Source organism: Pipistrellus kuhlii, unplaced genomic scaffold, assembly GCF_014108245.1.
Source record: "Pipistrellus kuhlii isolate mPipKuh1 unplaced genomic scaffold, mPipKuh1.p scaffold_m20_p_3, whole genome shotgun sequence".
Classification (NCBI taxonomy): Eukaryota; Metazoa; Chordata; class Mammalia; order Chiroptera; family Vespertilionidae; genus Pipistrellus; species Pipistrellus kuhlii.
Genome location: NW_023425529.1, coordinates 42,104,383 through 42,124,654, shown reverse-complemented (window position 1 = coordinate 42,124,654; position 20,272 = coordinate 42,104,383). Strand labels below are relative to the sequence as shown.

Sequence of the window (20,272 nt, the reverse complement as noted above, 5' to 3'; positions counted from 1 at the left end):
GTTTCTTTCATTATTACTTTTTATATAAAAATGTGGGACAGGGGAGTCAGGGCACATGCAGGGATGGCAGAACCTCCCTTCTTGGCCTCAGGCCTCTGTCTCCCGGCTGCAGAGGGAGACAAGGAGGTCGGAGGAGCAGGCTGAGGGGACCCACAAGAAGGGGCCAGAGCATTACTAGCTGGGGCCTGTCCCTGAGGCTCCAGCCCCCCTCCACGAGAGCCCAGGGCCAGGCCTCTTGGCTCGCAGGCTCCTGCCCTGAGCCAGCAGGCAGCTCGGAGTCCCTGGGGCTGGCTGCCACCCTTCCTGTACCCCGAGGCTGGGCAAAGCAGCAGATGGCAGCATATCTGGCAACAATGAGTTCTGGTGCTGGCAGTCAGACCCCTGTGCCTTCTTCCTGGGTCCACTGGACCGTGCCAGGGCCGTGGCAGCCAATAAGCACCATCTCTAGGCTGTGGGGTTCCCAGGACAAGGCCAGGCCCCCTGACCCTGGCGGGGGCTCTCCAGTGCTGGCAGCCTCGGCCTGGCTCCCAGGATCCAGGGGCTCAGTCCTCGCCTCTTCCTCAGGAGGCGGCGAGCCGGGGGTGCTAGGCTCCAGGCGGAGTTCTCCTGAGCCTGGTGGCTCTGAGTCAGAGGTGGAGGTCCAAAAAGCTGTTGTTTGAGGCCAGGGGGAGCTCTGAGATGCTGGGGGACCCCAAGGCCAGGGTGCCATGAGGGGAGGGGCCTCCGGACGAGGGTGGGGCAAAGTCCCACTCAAGACAGAACCAGCTGGGGGCTGCAGACAGTAGGAAGACACCCCCGTGTCCACACACAGAGGCTGCAGGAGTCCAGAGGTGCTGGCTGGGCGTGGCCCCTCTCCTGGTGCCTGAGGGTGGGGCGCCAGGAGGAGCTGCACTGCCTGGCGCAGGGACTGCAGTCCCTCCCGCATCTGCAGCACCTGCTCAGACAGCTCCGTCACCTTCACGAGGGAAGAGGGAAGGTCAGAGTGGAGTCAGGACCTACAACACAACAGCCGTCTCCCTGCCCTCCCTCCACTCCCCCCTCACTCACAGCCTGCCGAAGCTTGTCCAGCATGTCTGTGTTACTCGCCTCACTGGGTCCGAGGGGGAGGGTAAGCAGGCTGTTCTCTGTGGACCGCAGGATGAGGTTACTAGCCAGGGTCCAGGCCTCTGCCCCAGTTAGTACAGAAAGGGCCCAAGTTAATGAGTTCTGCCCAAACTGCCAGGGAGCCTCAGACTCCCTGCCCCGTGCTTTCTCAGCAAGCTGCTTTCTGTGCCTGCTCTTGTTCTGTCCTCAGGGACATGGACACTCCTGGGAGCTCATTACCTGGACCACACCCAGGGCTCATGGCTTGGCTGGGGCCATTTTTAACTCTGCCTCAGCCCTCTGCCCTGCCAGTGAGCCAAAAAATGAGCTAGGGGCCTTAGCAACATTATCTTAACAGGCACACAACCATTTTACAAACCAGAAGCTGAGGCGAGAGCCAAGGTCACACTGCCAGAGCGTTGATAGCAGAGATCCAAACCCTGTTCCCAGCCACCCTCCACCACCAAGTCCTTAACCACCAAACTCCCTGCCCGTACCATGCAGAGGGTGAGGGGAGGGCTTCTAGCAGCCTCTGTGTCCGGTTGGTTTCTGAGGTTCACAGAGCAAAGGGAGGGCCCTGCCAACCTCCCCCCAAGCACCGGGTCCCAGTACCTGGTCCAGGGGAGGAGGAGCTGCTACATTCCGGGGCAGACTGCCCCATGCGGAAGGAGAATTTGGGTTGGTCGGAGCCACAGCCATCCTCAATGCCGTCTACTACCCTGTGGACACAGGCACCAGGACAGTAAACCGACAGGTAGCCACTGCGGTGTTTCTTGGGACAAGATATCCCAGTGTCCTCATAAAGAAGTTACAGGACCCAGGAGCCGGGACAGGGGCTTGGGACCCCAAGAGAAAGGTAATATGAGAGGTCCCTTCTCTTAGGAGATTGCAGTTTCACTGGGGATCCAAGATTGAGAGACATTCAACAGCAGGAGAGTTCTGAGCCGAGTTCTGAATGGGGGGTACGGGAACTCCGGAGGTACAGTTGGTCAGAGTGTGCAGTTGTATGAATGGGGGAGAGGAGAGGCAGCAGGGAAATGGGGGAGTCAGGGAAAGCTTCCTGGAGGAGGCTGGGAGGATGAGGAGGCAGGGATGGGCACCCAGGACAGGGGTGTGTGGCCGGGGCCCTGTCCTATCAGCACTATCGCTGCCCAAGCGTAGCGGCCCCGCGCCTGCTCACCTGGGGCTCAGGTCCGGGGGCACATTCCACGGCGCAGGGGGCAGCTGCAGCCCCTCTAAGCTCCGAGGGTGTGCAGAGGGGCCAGCTTCCGCCCCCGCCCTACCTGGCCGCCCTCTGCCACCTAGACGGGACCGGGGTGCAGTTCGGCGCGGGGACAGCAGCTTGGCGGCTGAGGATGAGGAGGTGCAGCCTGGGGACAGCAGGGGGCTGGAGGGTTCGTCAGCGGGGGCCGGCGAGGCCGCGGGGCCCTGCTCCCCATCTGTCTCCTTCTCCTCCAGCGTGGACATGAGGGTGTTGTCGCCACTCAGGGAGCTGGTGTCCGCCTGGGAACAGTGGGGGACAGAGGACTGGGCTTCTCTTATGCTCCATTCACCCCCACCCTGACCTCACCCTGCTGGGGAAGAAGCTCAGTTGGGGGAGGGGAGGGCTGCTTTCCTGCTGGCACAAGCCACCCAGCCCCTCAAAATTCTGGCCACATGTGTCCTGGTGCCTTAGGCTAACTGAGCTATCTGAGAACAAGTTACTAAAAACTGGTTTGGAATTTGTGACCTAAGTCAGGAAAGTTCAAAAGCCCCTCTGAGCAGCTTTATTTCACTGTGAAGAAGCGGGACATATGCAGGCTTCCGTGTGTGGCCACCGCCCTGCCCTGTGGCGCCATCCCTCCTCTTAGGCCTACGGGCTCCTCTTCTGGGAACAGTGGGCTCGGTGGCTTCCCTAAGACCTCGCTCTGGGAGCCCGGCTGCCTGAGGTGGGCCAGGGAAAACGGAGCGGCGCTAAAGGACAGTGTGGGTGTGAAGGGGCAGGGAGAGTGTAGACCCCTACCATGTGTGGGGGTGTTCATCCAGGCACTAACACAGCATCTCCCCAACCCCAGCCTCTGCTCACCTCCCCAGGCTCCCTGGCACCCCGCCTCTTCCATGCACGTACCCAGCACCCTCACCTCCGTGGGGCCTCCGCCGGCACCCAGGTTGTAGCTGAGCTCCCCTCGGAGGCCCTGGCTGAAGCGAGGGGCAAACTCGGGGTACAGTGCCAGGCTTTCGTGCAGCCCAGCCAGCTGCAGACACTGCAGGACGCAGTACGTCAGCCCTTTCACGTCCGCATTGGCCTTGACCACCTGCTCACGCCGGGGCAGCTCACAGCCGATCAGATCGCCCTTCCCTGGGGAGAGGAGGCAGAGGCAGTGAGCCTGCCCCTCGGCCTCGATGGAGGGAAGTCAAATGGAGGCTGCTGAGCTTCCTTCACGGGCTGGGGCTTTCCAGCCAGCCCCCCCCCCCCTGTGGGGCCAGGACAGAGAGGCACAGAGGGGCCATTATAGACAGTTTGTTGATCCCTTCTCTGTAAGAGATTCTGGGGAAAGAAAGCCTTCTCTGGTAGCTGACGGCTATATTTCACACCTAACAACTAACTGAAGGTACTGTTATTGAACACTGTGGCCCAGGCGCTCTAGCACACGGGATCAGAGCCCCTGTGCTGACACACACCCAAAGTTTCCCCGAGACCAGTGAGCAGTCACCAATTCCAGGGGCTCCAGGCATGCCCCAGGATCGGCATGCTCTGGGAAAGTTAAAACAGACTCCCAGGCCTCATTCCTATCTACAGAACCAGAGTATCCACGGGAGACCCACCATCCGATGTTTTCCAGCCTCACAGTTGATTCAGGTGTAGCTTCTCCGGGAACAGTGTGGAACCAGCAGGTTAGCAGCCCATGTGGCCATGAAAATGCCAGGCAGTCATGTACGGGGAGCCCTGACGCCTAGTCTCTACAATAGATCCTGCACTGAACTGAGGCTGTGGTGCTTTCTTGATCTTACCAGCAGGTGTCAATGAAGAGTTTCCCACCACCTGCTGACTGCCACCTGGCTGACAGGGATTGTGAATCCGTATCCTAATCTCAGGAATGTTAAACGGTGGGGGGAAATGTATGTCTTGGAATCAATGAAATGCGGTGTCTCTGAACAAGGATGTGGTGAAGATTAAATCAGTTAGTGGAGATGAAGTGCCTGACATATGGACCATCAATCAAAACTCATTTCCTTTCCTCCCCTGCCCACAAGAGTCCCCTGTAGATCCTTCCAACGGGGACGGTGCGCCATCCGGGATTGGACGGGCACTCGCTGCCCTCACAGCCAGCTCAGCCACAGCCGGTCCGTTCACACGATCAGGAAGCGTTTTCTCATCCCGCGGGAAGGTGGATCGCTGCCACCCGCGCCGTGGGCTGCCTCATGCTGCCGGCAGAGCCCGAAATGTTCATGGACTTTTGCTCAAACTTAAGACTAGAATGCATCACTGATAAATCTTATTCTCTTGGTATCAGGCCATCCTTCTGGCTCCTTCTGAGAGCTGTTTGGACCTCAGTGTTTGGATCATCTGATGAATGAGCTCTCTCTCCTCATGTGTGTCATCTGGAAATAGAATGAGTGTATATTTCTTGTCTTCATCCAGGAGGTGAAATAAAAATGAGAAACTGGTCAGGAGCAAAGACAGAGTTTGGTGCCACTGGTCTCAGGGACCAGCGACCACCCTCCAGGCTGGCAGCTCAGCAGAGCCTCCCGCTCAAGCTCATCAAGATCCTCCTGACACCACAGTCCAGCCCACCTCTTTGGCTTGCCTTCTTCCTCCCCCGCAGCGGAGCTTGCACATGCTTAGCTGTTGGTTCACACACACAGGGAGGGGCCGGAGTTGACACTGCGAGATGAACGGTGGGCCTTAGCTGCCAGGAGCAGGCAGGAGGCACTGGATGTTCAACTAAGGAAGCAGGTGGGAGGTTGGAGGAAGGCAAAGCAGCGAACCAGGCCGCGGGGAACCAGGCATTCTCTGGGCACCCACAGTGGCCAAGTCAACAGAGGAAACAGGTCATTCGGAACATATGGGCAGGGGCAGGACAGGTCAAAGGTGAAATAAGTCCCGGTGCTGGGGACATTCTGGAGGCAAAGGCCCGGGGTGAAGGCGGTGGTCATTCTTGAGGTTCCGTCTCAATTCTGAACGTGGCTGTTCTGAGACCTGGTGCCTGGCATCATGAAGACGTGTTCTTGCAGGACCGGTGCCAGCTCCCAGCCACACTGCTTCCTCGCTGCGAGCTGAAGCCATCTGTTTAATAATCCACTTGACAATCTTGCTTTGGGGTGACCAGTCTGCAATGATCAAAATCTGTCTTTTCACCCTTCTCAGCTCTCCAGTTCCCCACAGGTTCTCAAGGACTGACAGACACATGTGAGCAGCCATTAACTCTGCCTGCTCAGAGTCCTGGCAGGAACTGCATCTGGCCCCGAAGCCAAACTCAGGAATGACACAGGTAAAGGGTGAAGAAGCCTCTCCCTCTCTCAGTTCCAAGACCTGTGCCCCTCGAGAGGGAGAGGATGGACACACAGTAGCTGCCGGCATCTGGTCATCCTGGTTCTCCAGATGATACACAGCGCAGCTGCTCCAGGCATCACTGTCCCCACAGAGAGCCTACAAGTGCTTGGCTGCTTGAGGATTCGGCTGTGGTTAGGGTGCCCCCTCCTTTCCGTCCAGTCCCTTCCCGCGTGCAAGGAAGGCCCTCTGGGGTCACTGCAGGCAGCCTCTCACAGCCCCGCTGCCATGCAGCCGTGTTTCCCGGATGCTCGGATGTGCTACACGTCAGGGCCTCCTGAAGCAAAGCCCTTTCCTCAGTGCAGTCTCCGCAGAGCAGAGCGCCGGGCAGCGCAGAGTGCGGAGCCTGAGGTTACAGCTGGGCAGACGAGCGCTAAGCCAGCCTGTCAGCTCATTAACCTCTGTCTCCTTCTGTGTAAAATAGAAATGACAACACTTCCTCCCCCTAGGTTTTGACATTTGCTTGAGAGGAAGGTGCAAGCTGGCCTGGCTGTGAGACCCCGCGTCAGCACTATTATGATGCTGATTCCATAGCTGCAGCTTCTTCCTCCTTGTCTAGGAGTGGATCCTTCCTCTTCACCTCTGTCCTTTTCCAAGAAAGGAGCACACACGCTGCGTCTGAGCTCCGCCGTCCTCCCTCCGGGCCCTGGGCTTGCTGTCATCTGCCCTGGGGGAGTGGCATCTCTCGCCCCGCCCGATGGTGGTGGGAGGCCCACAGAGATAACTCCCCCAGCCCTTCCCGAACACTCTCCAGGGCTTACATCCTCAGCATTGAATTTCCTCCTTGTCAGAAAGTGCTGCTCACCCGTCTCCCATCATATGCGAAAGACTGACTGGTCCTCCACTCACTCTGGCCTCTGACACCTCTAAATCGGTTCCACCTCCTTCTGTTGCCACCGTATGGTCACCAGGCCCATGGTGAGCTCTTCCCGGGGCTGCATGGCCGCTCCGTGGCTGCTCCCGGCTCCATCCTGGCTCTCTCTCCAGGCGGCCTTCCTGGGCCCCCTCTCTGGATTTTCTGCACACGGGCCACCTGCCTCCCACACGCCCTCCCCCGCCCTCACGAACCTAGGATGGCGAGCACGGTGCCCCCCTTGAGCACCTCCATGGAGCCGGAGCAGACGAAGTAGAGGGCCTGGAGAGCGTCGCCCTGGTGGATGAGGTACTCGCCCGGCGTGCAGAAGGCGGGCCGAAGGGCCAGGGACAGCGCCCGCAGGCAGCCCCGGCTTGCCGCCTCGAACAGCGGCAGCTGCAGGACCTCCTTGTGCAGGTGCATGGCGATGTCTGCCCGAAGCTCATCAGGAAGGCTCTGCAGCAGCTGCCGGTGGGGAGCAGAGGAAAGGGCTAGGGTGGCAGAAAGGGAGGCAGTCCAACCTGCCCCACAGGAACTGGCCATTGAGGGGCTCTCTGCCTCCCTCTCAGCCCCTCCGGCCCCTCCATGAGAGCCCAGCTTTCCTCCTCCAGACCTAACGAGAGTGGAGAGGGGCCTCCAAGCCTTCCTGGCTGCCCTCTGCCCCTTGCCGCTGTCCCTCTCCCCTCCCCAGGAGCGCGCGAAGGCAGGGAGGCCAGAATTCTGCGTTCCCTGCCTCCCAGCCGGCTCCCGAGAGCCTTAGACCAGCTGCACACCCCGGAGGAGCGAAGCTGGAAGGGCCAGCCGGAGGCCTGCGCACCTCTGTGGTGTCGATGCCGTTGTTCACGGCCCAGGTCGCCTGGAAGTACTCGAGCATGCGCTGCTTGAGGGGCTTGGGGATGCGGTGGATGCGGATGTAGTCGCGCAGGTCGCGGGTGCGGCTGTGGTACAGAAAGCGGCGGGCGTACATGCGCTGGATGATGGCCGTCACGTTCCCAAACACCACTGCGTGCATCAGGGCTGGGGAGGGTGGCGAGAGGGGGTCACCGGCCTGGCCCAGCCTGACACCACACTGCACACATCTGTCCACCCCCCTCCCCCATCCTGCACAGGCTCCTGGGAAAGGCACAGGGCTGCGCTGTGTGGCAGGGAGGCCTGCAGCCAGTGGGCTCTCCTGGCCTTGGCCTCAAGCTCCTTGGGCCCCTAAAATGGAAGGACCTCTGGGAAGACCCTTGGGGACCTGGGAGAGGTGGAGAGGGCGGGGCCCCCTGGGCCAGAAGTCTGGGAGGGGTCCCAGAGAAGGCAGGCCTCACCCCCGATGAGCATGGTGCAGATGGAGAAGATCTTCTCCGTGTCCGTGTTGGCAGACACGTTGCCGAAGCCCACGCTGGTGAGGCTGCTGAGCGCGAAGTAGAGGGAGGTGATGTAGGCACTGCGCAGTGACGGGCCGCCCAGGAGCTCCAGCCCCGTGCTGTTGGCCTCGCTGCTGCAGTTGTCACTCTGGCCGGAACTGTTCGCTCCGCCCGGGCTCCGGCCCACCAGGTAGTAGGGGGTCTCCAGGCGGCGGGCCAGCTCCTGCAGCCAGCCTGGGAAGGGGGCAGGGGGCCTGGGTCAGCAGGACAGCATGCCACGCTGTGCGTGCGTGTACGCCAGCTGGTAGCCCCGGGGAGATCTACCACATGATTTCCCTCCACCATCCTCCTCTGCCCGCCCAGTGCTCTCCTCTCCAGCCCCTCGGCCCTCAGCAAGACAAGCACACGAGGCTGAGGCCGAGGCTGCCATCTCCCCTGCTGGCATCTCTTGGTGCCGAGGATGGAGTAAGGGGCACTGTCCCCTCTCCCCACAGCTGGCACTAACCTCAGACCACTGTCCCAGGGCTGGATGGGTGAGGCCACTTCCTCTGCCCTGTCCACTCATCTTTGAACTTGCTTCATCCTTGCCCACAACCACACACACCACTCAACTTCACACACGTTCTCAAGCACAGCAACATGGGTATGCACATAACCACCACTGAGGCTATCCACGTGCTCCCAGTCAGGGGGGCAAGGACACACATGTGAGCACGTCCACAGAGGCACCGCCACGCCACTCACAGGCTGCACAGGTGCTTGCACACTGGTGCCCAGGTTGGGGAGGGGACACACTCGCACGGATACAAGCACAAGGTGAGGACACTCAAAGGCCACCGGCAGGCAGGCACCTGTGCACACCAGAGGCCCTCAGCACACAGGCAGACACAGAGCAGCCTGGTGGGCGGGGCGGAGGCCAAGATCATCCCCATCTCCCATCAACCCCACACTCTCCGGGCTCCCCTTGGCAGGAGGGGGGAGCAGAGGGACCTACCTCTCCACAGGCACCTGCCCCTCCCACCTCAACACCCTAGTCCCCCTGCTCCACACTCTCCCACACATCTTACACATGTTGCCCCCCCCCCCCCACGATCCCAACTCTCCTCCTCTCACCCACCCACCCATTCATTCATTCGGCAGCCCTCTGCAGGGCCAGGAGCTGCGGGTCCCACCGGAGCTTCCTGCAGGGCAGGAGCTGCGCCTCAGAGAGCCACACGACGGGGCGCAAACCACCGTCTATGGGCCACGGCTAGAGGGCTTCCTGGGAGAGGAGACATCTGACCTTGGTCTTAGAGGATGGACAGAGTTTTGATACAAAGAAACTGAGGTGGGGAGGCCATTCCTGATCTAGGGAAAGGCATGAGCAAAATCTCAAGATGGAAACACACAGGGGCATCAAATTCCAGACCAAGGAATTTGGGGGGCTGGGAGAAGGCCTGAGCCAAGGTGAGACGCCCCCTCCTGTCACTTAGGTGCTCTGTGAGAATGCAGGGGAGCACGCAAAACTCTTCGTCATTAGTTGGGTGAAGCCAGTGGCCAGGCGAGGAGGGTCGGGGGTGGGGGAGAAGCAGGAGCACAGGGTGGGGTGGCAGAGGAGCCTCTCCTCATCATGGCGGGGCCCCCAGACGGGGGTCAGGCCAGCAGAGTCTGTTCTGGAGGCTGGAGACCTTCACACTGTGAACTGGCCTGAGTGAGCCCCTCAGGACTGAGCACAGCCCTCTGGAAACCCAGCCCATCTCCACTGGGCTCATGGAACCTGGGGCAGGAGCCTGTGTCCGCACCACGGGCAGTGGACCAGGCGCCCAAGGCAGGGAAGCCACAGGAAGGTGACTCCTGCAGACAGCGGGGCCAGCAGGGCTGGGCTTTGGGAGTCTGGCTGTGGCTCCACCCCAGGTTGGTAGTTTCCCTGGACGAAGAAGGTGGAGGTGATGACCCGAAGAACTTGGAGACAACCCAGATGAGACCCAGTGCCAGCCCCAAATAGAACAAAAGTACTCTGGAACTTAAGGTTCAAGGGTACAAGAATGGCCAGGTACATCTACAATAATCCGCCAGCCCTCACATCACCAGGCCCTCCCTGTTGGACGCAGAGCCCTCTGGGAGCCAAAAGAGTTAGCAATGTCGGCTCCTCAGCCCCTGTGAAGTAGCCAGGACAGGAGAGCCACATGGACCAAGACCCAGGGCGCCTGGGTCCCCTTTGGGGACGGAGGGGCGGGCCAGGAATTTGGGGTCTCAGCCCACTTTGGGGTCAGCCTTCCTGTCCCCGTTATCCATCTCTTGGCTGTATGTCCGCTGACTGGCCGTCTGAACCCAGAGCAGCCTCCACACAGCCCCTCTGGGGAGGGCAGGCGCCCAGGAGCTGAGCCTGCCTGGAGCGCCTGTGTGCTCGGTGACTACAGCGCCTGGGGAACGTCCGGGGGGCCCTCTGACTGCACCGGCTCTCCGGGCTGAGGAGAGAGCACTCACAGGAGCCTCCTCACCCCTGGGAACGGACCAGAGGAGGCTTCGAAGGCCAACCTGGGTCCCACCAAGGAGTGGGCAGTCATGACAGGCTGTCTGAGCAGCTGATCCCTTACCGCTGACTGGGAACTAGTGCGAACAGCCAGCACTGGAGGGCTGGAGGGCCGGGAGGAAGACCGGGGTGTTACATTTTGGAGCTGCAAGTGTGGAGAGTTAGAAATGGCTGGGACAGAACGGTTTGGCGTCAGAGAGGAAAAAAAGGAAGATGTCCACGTAGCGATGCCAGGGGGACTGCCAGGGAGAACAAGGTGAGAGGACAGGAGCGATCTGAGGAAAGCTCGGAGCTGAGGGGCGGGAGCAGGAGGAGGCCCAGCCCAGGGCAGAGGGGACATTTCGAAAGAGCGTGTTTGGCAGGGTCAGGTGCGACAGGGACTTCAAGGGGACGAGGGTCTGGCCCCAGAAGGTCGCCGTGACCTGTGGGATGACATTTTGGGTGACGTCTTGGGATGAGACTAGAGCTGGGAGCTCTCCCAGCAGGAGTTCAGATGTGAGTGGGAGGTAAGCAGAGGGAGGAGTTGTGAAAGTGGAGGTGAAATGAAGGAGAGTGAAGACACTGGTGGGATGTGGAAAAAGACCGAGTTTTAGGCTGGAGGAGGGCTGAGAAGCAGCGAGAGAGATGCAGCCTGGAGGTGACAAGAGCGGGGAAGGAGGCTTAGGAGCCAAGATGTTGGGGATGAGCTTCAGAGAAGGTACCAGGAAAGTGCCAGGCATCGGGGAACCCTGGAGGGCACTGGCTTCCTGCACAGCCTTCTCCAACTGGGCAGGGGCTTGAAGAATGTGATTAAAGTTTGGCCACAAGGAGGCCATTATGGGTGAATTAGACTCCTCCAGGCAGCCCACCAGGCTTTCTCCACAAGGCCCAGCTGCTGGAGAACAGGCCTATTAGGAGGGGATGGCTGGCACACTCAGACACATACCACCCCCACATTTTTCTCACAAACACAGGTCTACTTGCATCCATGTTGCTGTGACACACACATACAAGCACACACACACGCACACTTTTACTCATCTCTGACCAGCTCACAAACACGCCCTGACAGAGACACATGCATTCACACTTCCCTGACACACATACCCTCGAGTAGACACACTCCTGGGCACATACGTACGCACACTCGAAAGCCCCCTCCCCAGCCCAGCCTCGCCACCCCAGTACCTATCTCGGGCAGCTCAGACGCGCTGCTCTCGATCTCCTGCTGGCCGATATAGAACCAGACGCAGGCCACCCAGTGGGCGAGCAGGGCGAACACGGCCATGAGCAGGGTCAGCACCACGGCGCTGTACTGCGAGTAGCGGTCCAGCCGCGGGAGCAGGCGCAGCAGGCGCAGCAGCCGCACCGTCTTCAGCAGGTGGGCCCCGAAGTACTGAGGCGGGGGTGGGGGAGAGGTCACTCCGGGGCCAGCCCCCACTGGCCCAGCCCAAAGCCCACCCTGCCCGGCCACACTGACCACGTTGACCTTGAAGGCATGCAGCAGGTCAAAGGGCAGGGCCGCGATGACGTCGAGCAGGAACCAGGTGGTCACGTAGTGGAGGCAAATGGACTTGGGAGCGAACACCACCTGGCCGGACTTGGACACGAAAGTGGTCCGGAAGTTCAGCACGATGTCTGCGGAAGGCCCGGGGGGCTCGTGTCAGGGTGGGGAGGAGCCACCTTGGCGGGGCACCAGCTTGTTATCGGACACTCTCCTGGGCCCATGACCTGTGGTAACTCCAACAGGTGAACACTGCTAGGCCCATTTGATGGAGAAAGACACTGAGGCTCGGAGAGGCCATGACTGGCTCAGGGTCCCACAGCCCGTGAGTGGTAGAGACACACTTGGAACCCGGGTCTGAGTTCAAAGCCCACAAGTCACACACAGGAGGAGGGCCATGCGGGCGGACTGTCCCCATGGAGCCCGAGGGGCAGCTGGCATGGGTTGGGCGGGAGGCACGGAGGGCACCTACCGAGAATGAAGAGGACCTCCACCGCCAGGTCGCAGACGCTGGGGGGGCCGCGGGCGGCGCTGGGCTCCCGGGCTGTGCTCACGCACACGCTGTAGGGCACCGTGACAGCCACGTAGAGGGTGGCGAGCAGGATGAAGCCGTCCCAAGTGGCCCTCAGCGCCCCGCAGTGCAGCAGGATGAAAGGGGACTTCCGGATGGCGGCTACTTTGTATTCAGGCAAGTTTGGCTTCTCCCCAAACACCTTCTGAGTGAGGCAGGGCAGGTCCGGGCAGGGTGGCAGGAAATGGGTACAGACTGAGTTTGGATAGGTTCCAGGACAGGCTTCCATCTTCTTTCCCTCCCTGTGTTCTCAAAGTAACCTCTGACAGAGGCATGTGAGTCCCCACATTGCAGAGCAGAAGACTGAGGATTAGGGAGGTCAGGTGGCTTAGCTAAGGTCCCTCAGCTGTTTAGGAGCGGAGCCAGGATTGAGCCAAAAGCCCCTCTGATCCCAGGGCCAAGACGCTCCTCTGTATTTTTGGGGGATCATGCATATAACAGTCTCCCCCTCAGTCACAATCCCAAAGCACTGGTGGGGCCTATGTGGTCCCCTGGACATTCTCAGTCCCCCCCTCCGCCTCCTCAGCCTGTCTCTACCCTGGCCCAACCCCCAGACGCACACCCCGGTGCTCAACCCACCTTATTGAGCTTGTGCTTGCCCTTGGGTTGCTTCTGCAGGTGCCCGGACAGGTGGTAGAGCACAGCCCGGCTCCGCCGCCGGTTGGCATTGAAGCCTTTGGCTCCTGCCCGGCCGTATCGGCGCCGGCGACCTGCAAAAGAAGAGGGGCCCATGGGGACGACGGCGGATGGTCTTGGGTGTAAGATACGAGCTGCTGGTCCGTGGGCAGGTCTGGCTCACTGACTAGTGTGTTTAGAGCTGGAGGCTCTGGCATTCCTCACTTCCTGGGATCACTTGCACCCCCGGCAAAGGGCAATCCTACGGGTGCTGACAGACACCCAGGCCTGAGGCTCTCCCCAGGGAAAGGCCAGGGGACAGAGGGGAGAGTGGTCCCTGGGGCTGGGGGAGTGCAGAGCAAGCAGAAGGCCATTAGGCAGAGACGCAGAAGCTCAGAGAAGGGCTCCAGGGTGCAGGTGCAGGGACCACCGAGGACTTACCTTGTGAGAGGCTGACTAAGGGCTGGGGGAGGGGGGAAATGAGGAATGGAGACCACCCAACACCCCTGAGGCAGAGGCCTTGGAGCAGGTTGGCATGACAGCCTGGTGAGCTGTCTAAGGGCCTTCCCCAGCCTGGGAGGACACAAGGGGGCAAGACGCCAAGGAATCAGAGGAGGGCTTTGGCCAGGGCTCCCCAGGCGGGCATGTGAGGAAAGGCCCGGGGCTGGGGGTTGTGCTCAGCCTCACTAACTGGTCAGAGAATGGAACTTCACAGGCACTAAAGGAGTTTGCTTTCAATTTCTTATTGAGTTTGACTTCAAAACTCCAACTGTACACCTTTGCTGGTGTTGCTGAGTTGGTAGAGCACTCACTGCCCACGCACCTAAAGGTCTCGGATTCAACTCCCAGTCAAGGGCACACCAATCAATGTATGTCTCTCACATCCATGTTTCTCTCCATCTCTCTGCCCTTCTGTCTCTCTCTCTTTCCCCTCCCTCCTATTCTCTCTCTAAAAAAAGAAAAAAAATCAATGGAAAAAATATCCTCAGGTGAGGATTAATAACAAAACTAAAAAAACCCTCCAACTGTATGGCCACCAGTCTATTTGGAAACAGGCTTTCATCCCGGGCCATGTGAAGAGGAGACAGCACAGGCCTCTCAGCCAGCAGAGTGGGCGCCAGCAGAGTGGAAGTGGGTGGGGACACCCACCAGCCCAGGCCTGAGGTGACCACCCACCAGCCACCGAAGTTACATCAATGGCCCCACAGGCACCTACCTGTCTCCTTCCATTTGTCAGGGCCCCCTCGGTTCTTGATGTCGCTGATGTCCTTGTGAGAGACCAGGAAGAGGGCCACCTCCCCCTTCTCATTCTTGATGGGTATCACATCCAGCAGACACCAGAACGGGAGCCCTGGGCACAAAGACAGACTCAGCCCCGCTCCCTGCTCCACGCTGCCCACGGCGACAGAGGCTCCGCCGACACCCACGGGAGACACGGCGGGGCCCGGGAGGGCAGCAGCAGCTGCTCCACTTCGGACCGTTGTGATGGAACAGGGTGGGAGAAAGCAAGGGAGAGCAGGGGTGACTGTCAGACATGTGTGTTCACAGGTCTGTCCTACTGACACTGGGACGTTTTCCTGCCGGGGTGGGGAACCCAAGATGGGAAACTGGATGGAGGCTAGGGATGGGGTGAGGATGGAAGAGAGGAGGGCCAGGATGGGGTGGTGGAGGAAGAGGAGGTGGGTATGTGGGAAGTTAGAATGAGATGGAGAGACGGGGAAGATGAGAATGGGAAGGAGGGATGAAGGATGGGGGTGCCCGTCTGGGGAAAACCGAAGAGGCGCCAGGTGGCCCCTCACCACTCTTCCGGTAAAGGATCAGCTCGGCCTTGAACTCCTTGTGCTCGTCCAGGGCCTTGCGGATCTGCTGGCGGACGAGCTCACTGGTGTCCGGCCCATAGAGGAAGGAGCAGGCACAGCCCCGCTGCATGACTTCAGCCCGGGAGAAGCCCGTGAGGTCACAGAAGCCATCAGAGCAGTAGACCACAGGGAAGAGCCCCGCCACCTGGGCATTGCCCAGCACGAAGTTACTGTCTGCAAGAGAGCGCCTCTCAGAGGAAGCACGGGATAGAGGCTCAGGGTCCACCCCCCCTCCTTTCCAGTAAAGGAGGGCTTTCTAAAACCCAGGAATCGTGTGTGTGTGTGCTGGGGTGTGTGTGTGTTGGGGTGTGGACCGGGTTAGGCAGGAACCGTTTGTGAATAGGAATGAGTGTGTCACCTGTGTCAGTGCCCCACTCTCTGCAGTGTGTGTATGAGTGCATTTGAGAATCAGCACATATGAACACTGAGGTTGGTGAATGCAGCCCGGGGTGGGCACTGTGCCCTCTGGAGTGTGTCCTGAGCAGCTTGGGGCAAGGGGTGGGTTTGGGGAGGCTCACAGGAGGGCCAGCCTCAGCCCCACCCTACCTCTGCCAGGCTCACTCACCCGCCTGGCACCCGATTTGGCTACGTGGCTCCTCCCGCTGGGCCCCACCTGTACCGAGAGGCAGTCCAGGCGGCCCTGTGTTTGAGCCCCAGCTGGGTGCCCTGGCTCAGGAATGAATGAATGTGATCCAGGATGAGCGTGTAAGAATGGGAGCTGACTATGGAGTCTGGAGCCAGAAATGCATTGGGAAGTGGGGGTGCGGAATCAGCAGGCTGCAGGAGCCAAGCACACAACAAAGCAGATGGAGAAGGGGGGGGGGGGGGCGGGCTTGAAGAAGGGCTCCCACCGGCTTTCTATCAGGGAGAGGAGACCATGGAGGGCGCTAGGCAGGGAGATGGGGAGCCCCACGGGGGGTGGGGGGAGAGAGCATGAGGGAGGAGGAGTGGGAAGGGGGCTTTCAAGATTTTCCCTGTGCTCAGACCTCAGGAACCCACAATCTAGAAGCTCTGGTCGCCTTCCCCAAACTTCCCCAGTCTTGCTGGTAGTCTCCAAATCTCCCTTTTTGGGGCTAGTGGGCTCGGTGGGTTCAGGCGGTCAGGTCCCACCTACTCTGTCTCCGTTTGCGAACCTCTTGTCTAAATCTTGTTTTTTGAGCCCCCAACCCCCACCCTGCAGCTGTCCCTGAGCACCGGGCCCGCCTCGCCCGCTACCCGGCCGGATGGAGGTAGAGGTGTTGGTGGTGGGGTTCAGTGACCGGACGGGTGAGGCTGGCTGGGTTGGGGTCGCGCCTCAGCCAACAGACGACATCCCGGCCCCAATCCCGGAGACCTCCAGCCCTTTCCCCAGCCCGGGTCGGTGCTGATTCTAAACCTGGGGGCGGCGGGGAGGACGGGCGTCCGGAAGGAGCGGAGGGCTCGGTGAGAGCCGGAGCCGGTGGGGGCGGAGCGGGGGGAGGGGGGAGACGGGAGGCGGCACCGGGAGGTGCGGGGCTAGGACCCGCGGAACCCCGGGCGGGGCGGCCGCTCAGGAGCCAGCGGGGAGGGGGACTCAGGGAGACTCACGCGTGCCGTCGAAGCGCGTGGCGATGGTGTCCAGGAAGGTGTTCTGCGGCGCCAGGAGCCCCCGCATGGCCGGCATCTTAGGCGGCCGCGGCCGCCCGCCCCATCCCTCCGGGGCGCGGGGACTCAGGGCGGGAGGAGGGCGCCCCGCTCGGCCGCCCCCCGCCGGGCCCCGCGCCCCTCACCGCAGCTGCCGGGGGACGGCGCCCGTCCCGGGCTCGCAGGCCCCGCCGGCCGCGCGCGCGCCAGGGGCCGTCCCCGCCATCGGGGCCCGGGGCATGGCGCGCGGCCCCTCGCGCCCCGGCCGCCGCGGACCCCGGGCTCCGGCTGCGCTCCAGGCACCTTCCGCTCGCAACGGCGGCCGCGGCTCCGGCTCCGGCTGCAGCGCGGCTCCCGCCCCGGGCTCGGCTGGGCGCCGGGTCCCCGCAGCTCCCTCCGTCTGTCGGGGAGAAGCGGCAGCCTCCCTCCCTGGGGCGCCCGCCGCCTGCACCGGGGTAACCATGGCGACCAGGCACACCCAGGCAGGGCCGCCTCCTTAAAGGGACAGGACTCCCACCGCGGGAACCCCTCCCCGGGGGACCTCGGTGGGAGCCGGGGAGGCGGCGGCCCTCCAGTCCCCACGCCGCCCGGACCGCCCCTCGGAGGACGACGGGCGGGCGCCGGGTTTGGCAGGGGCTGCTCCGCCGCGGGGAGAGGCGTCTCTCTCTGCCGCGGGGACTGAGGAGCGGCTGGGGCTGGCAGGTGGGGGCGGGAGGGAAGGGAGAGGATGCTTTCCCCGAGGAAATGATCATAGGAAAAGGGGCTGGGGCACGAGCGCAGCAGGTGAAGGCCGGGTAGTCGGCGGAGGTTGGCACTCCTAGAGGGATTCCCGCTGTGCAGGGGCAGTCTAAAGGCGGTTGGGGGTGTGGGTGGGTTCTGAACACGGCTTCTGGGCAGGCAAGCCTTCCTCAGCCTCTACTTGACCCCTGGAAAATGGATCGCTCCATCCAGAGCAGATGCCGCTGCAGCCGGGAGCTCCCTGGGAAACTGGAGGGTGGGCAGCCCTGGGAAGAGGGTTCACACGCCCCCGGTGCGCGCTCCGGGGTGGAAAGGGCATGTGTGTGCGCGGATGGGGGGAGGCGAGACCCTTTGCCTTGCCCCTATGTTTCTATTATTCATCACCTATCGCTCCCAGGCTGCACTAGAGGGTCAGGGTGCAAACCCCGGGGACCGGCAGGTAGACGCCAGGCGCGGGTTAGGAACTTCCTCACCGAGCACGTGGGTCCCGGCGAGCCCGGACTCAGGAAGACCCCGCCTCCGCTCCCCGCCCCCCTTCAACCCCCGAGGACTCGGCTTAGCTCTGGAGGGGAAGCTGGCAGAGGTGGGGTGCGGCGGCCCCGGAGACCATCCCCCTCGGGTGCGGAGTTGGGGAGGAGGCGGCCTGAGCAGTCAGTCTCCTGCTCGGCTCTGCCGCTGCGGCGGTGTCCCGGCCTCGCGCTGCCAGCGCCGCTCCGCCTCCCACGGTTTGCAAGTGAGCACGGCTACCGCCCGCGCCCGGAGGAGCCGCCGGGGCCAACACAGCAATTTGTTCCCGAACGATGGCGGCTTCGCACTCCCCACCCCTCTGGAAGATACACCCAGTGTCACCAGTGTCAGGAAGGAGAGTCCGCCGCCCCGCCTACCACGAGGGCCAAAGCCCCAGCACCTGTATTCAAATGAACCGGTGCCCTGGGGAGGAGAGAGAGGAAGCGTCCTCCGCCCCCAGCCCTCTGATTCCTGTTCCCAGGAAGAAAGCCTAACAAGGAGTCTGCGGAGCATGCTCCCCACCTCCACTCCCACCCCCGCGAGGGTCCTGGCTGTCCCACCCCCACGAGGGTCCTGGGCTGCAAAGTAACCCCTCCCCTCGCCGCTCCTCTGTGCTTCTCCGGGTGCCGTCCAGTCTCTCAAAGGAGAGGGTGCAGGTTAGATAGAGGTCAGCTCACTTTGAAGCCGGGATGAGGCAGTCCGTGGTGGAGAGCACCCACCAACTTGGGAACAAAACTAGGTCTGAAAATAGCTCTGCCTCTTACTGTGTGTGATTTTCCTTCTGTGTGAAATGGGGATGATAATGACCCTTCGGAGGATTGTTAGGATGAAATGAGTAAAAGGCCTAGAACAATGTGTGACATGTGCATCATGCAAATGTTGATCGGATTTTGAATTTTATAGGAAGCCTGGTGAAATAGGCATGGTAGTGCTAGCTGCACTCCCTTTCACAAACGAGGAAACAGGTCGAGGCATATCGTTTTTACCAACTTGGTTACTTCCAGCAAGTCTTCTCTATCTCTATATTGTTACCTAAGTCCTTAAGATCTTCCTGCCTTTTCTTTCCACCTCCCCCAACCCCCAAACACAGACAAGGGGCAGGGACCCACATCAAGGAGACAGTCAAGTGGGGATTAGGGAGCTGAACGGAGCACTGTGAGGTGGTTGAGCGCTGGCTTCCTCACTGTAACCTGTTTTCTCCTCCCCTCCCCACGGCGCCACTCATTCAGCCATGGTGGGTGTCACAGGGCGAGGAAGGCTGAGGGAGAGCCCTGTTCAGAGACAGCTCAAAGCCACCGTCAACAAGCTCAGGAGGCTGCCTTTTGGAGCTGCCGTGGGAGGTCTGTGGGAGTATTATCTACAAAAGGAACAAGGAGAGAAGGGAAGAGCAAAGCAAGGGGGTAAAAAATTCAAGACACAAAAGATGGAAAAAGTCCCCCTCCCCCAGGCGCAGTAGGAGTTAGTCTCAGTGTGCAGTGTGGGTGAGAACAGGTGGCTGTCGAGGAATAGAGCCCAGGGCCCCTCCCTTCTCCACTCTTCCTCCCCTCCTTTCTGGAGATCCTGCCTTCTGTTTCTGGGCCAGTGTGGCCATGGCCTGCGTCTAAGGCCGTGTGGTGTGGTGGGAAAATCTCAGGCTCTCAAGTCACAGTGGTATGGGTTCTACTTCTCTCACTGAACAAAAAGCTCAGTGAGTGACCTTGGGCAGGATGGGTGTTCATCTCACAGAGCATCAGTCCCTTCATTTGTAATGATCTTTTCTCAGAGGACTGTTGGGTTTAGAAAGTGGTAGCAATTGCTGTTAAATGTTCCCCTGAACGCTTGCTCTGGCCTTAGGTGCCAGGACCACTGAAATGAGCTCAGAATAAAGCCTCACTGAAGGTTCCCCTTCCCCACCAAAACAATTAAAACATTTTGGAATACTTTGAGGCCTTCAGTACTTGGCCATCTCTTGGGTGTCTCATTATAGACCATTCCTTTTATTTATTTTTTTATGTTCAGTGATGTTTACTATAGCATTGTCCATTATTGTTTACACTTTATTTTACAATTACAGTTTACATTCAGTAGTACTTTGTATTAGTTTCAGGTGTGCAGCATAGTGGTTAGATAATCCTATACTTTACAAAGCCATTTTTCTTTTCTTTTAGTGGGTGATCCTAGCCACTGTGAGAAAATAACAATGAACTGTCAAACAAGGAAATCCCGGAAGGTCCATGGTTTTATTAACAAGAACCTGTTTTATGTCTCATGGCTAGCAGTGGTGGGACCATGTCTGAACCAAGGTTTGACTGGGTTGATAGCACTGTGCTCCTGTCCACACTGCTGCGGGCTTGGTCCTGTCCTTTGGTAAACTGCCTATAAAAAGGCAACCGTGCGGTTATTTTGATGGGTGGTCAGTTGGTGACCTGCAGTGAATGCCCACCGTAAAACAGCACCCTGGCGGCCACGCCCTGCCTGCTGGAGGGCAGGCTACCACTGCCTTGCCTGCAGCCAGCGAGGGAGTGAGGCCGAGAAACCTCAATCTCTATGTTCTAGCAGCACCAGAAAATGGGTTTGTTGGAAATCAAGT

General features: G+C 60.4%; 1 protein-coding gene across 5 annotated transcripts; it reads right to left on the bottom strand.

The window, feature by feature from the left end:
• Position 1: 1 nt before the first annotated feature.
• On the bottom strand, positions 2 to 17,037 carry KCNH3 (potassium voltage-gated channel subfamily H member 3). Of its 5 annotated transcripts, none has more exons than XM_036456320.2 (15): positions 16,423 to 17,037; positions 14,797 to 15,030; positions 14,214 to 14,348; positions 12,962 to 13,092; positions 12,284 to 12,524; positions 11,788 to 11,945; positions 11,496 to 11,703; positions 7,778 to 8,050; positions 7,285 to 7,484; positions 6,683 to 6,932; positions 3,204 to 3,421; positions 2,264 to 2,586; positions 1,696 to 1,802; positions 1,048 to 1,166; positions 2 to 955 (listed from the first exon to the last, which is right to left on the bottom strand). In XM_036456320.2, exons 1-15 carry the CDS (start codon positions 16,496 to 16,498, stop codon positions 374 to 376), a joined length of 3,255 nt encoding a protein of 1,084 aa, XP_036312213.1. In that variant the 5' UTR covers positions 16,499 to 17,037; the 3' UTR covers positions 2 to 373. The 5 variants fall into 5 exon arrangements, with proteins under 5 accessions (XP_036312213.1, XP_036312212.1, XP_036312216.1 ...); XM_036456319.2 differs by having other exon boundaries at positions 12,284 to 12,527; positions 16,423 to 17,036; XM_036456323.2 differs by having other exon boundaries at positions 12,284 to 12,527; positions 14,797 to 15,026; positions 16,423 to 17,036.
• Between the last annotated feature and the right edge of the window lie 3,235 nt (positions 17,038 to 20,272).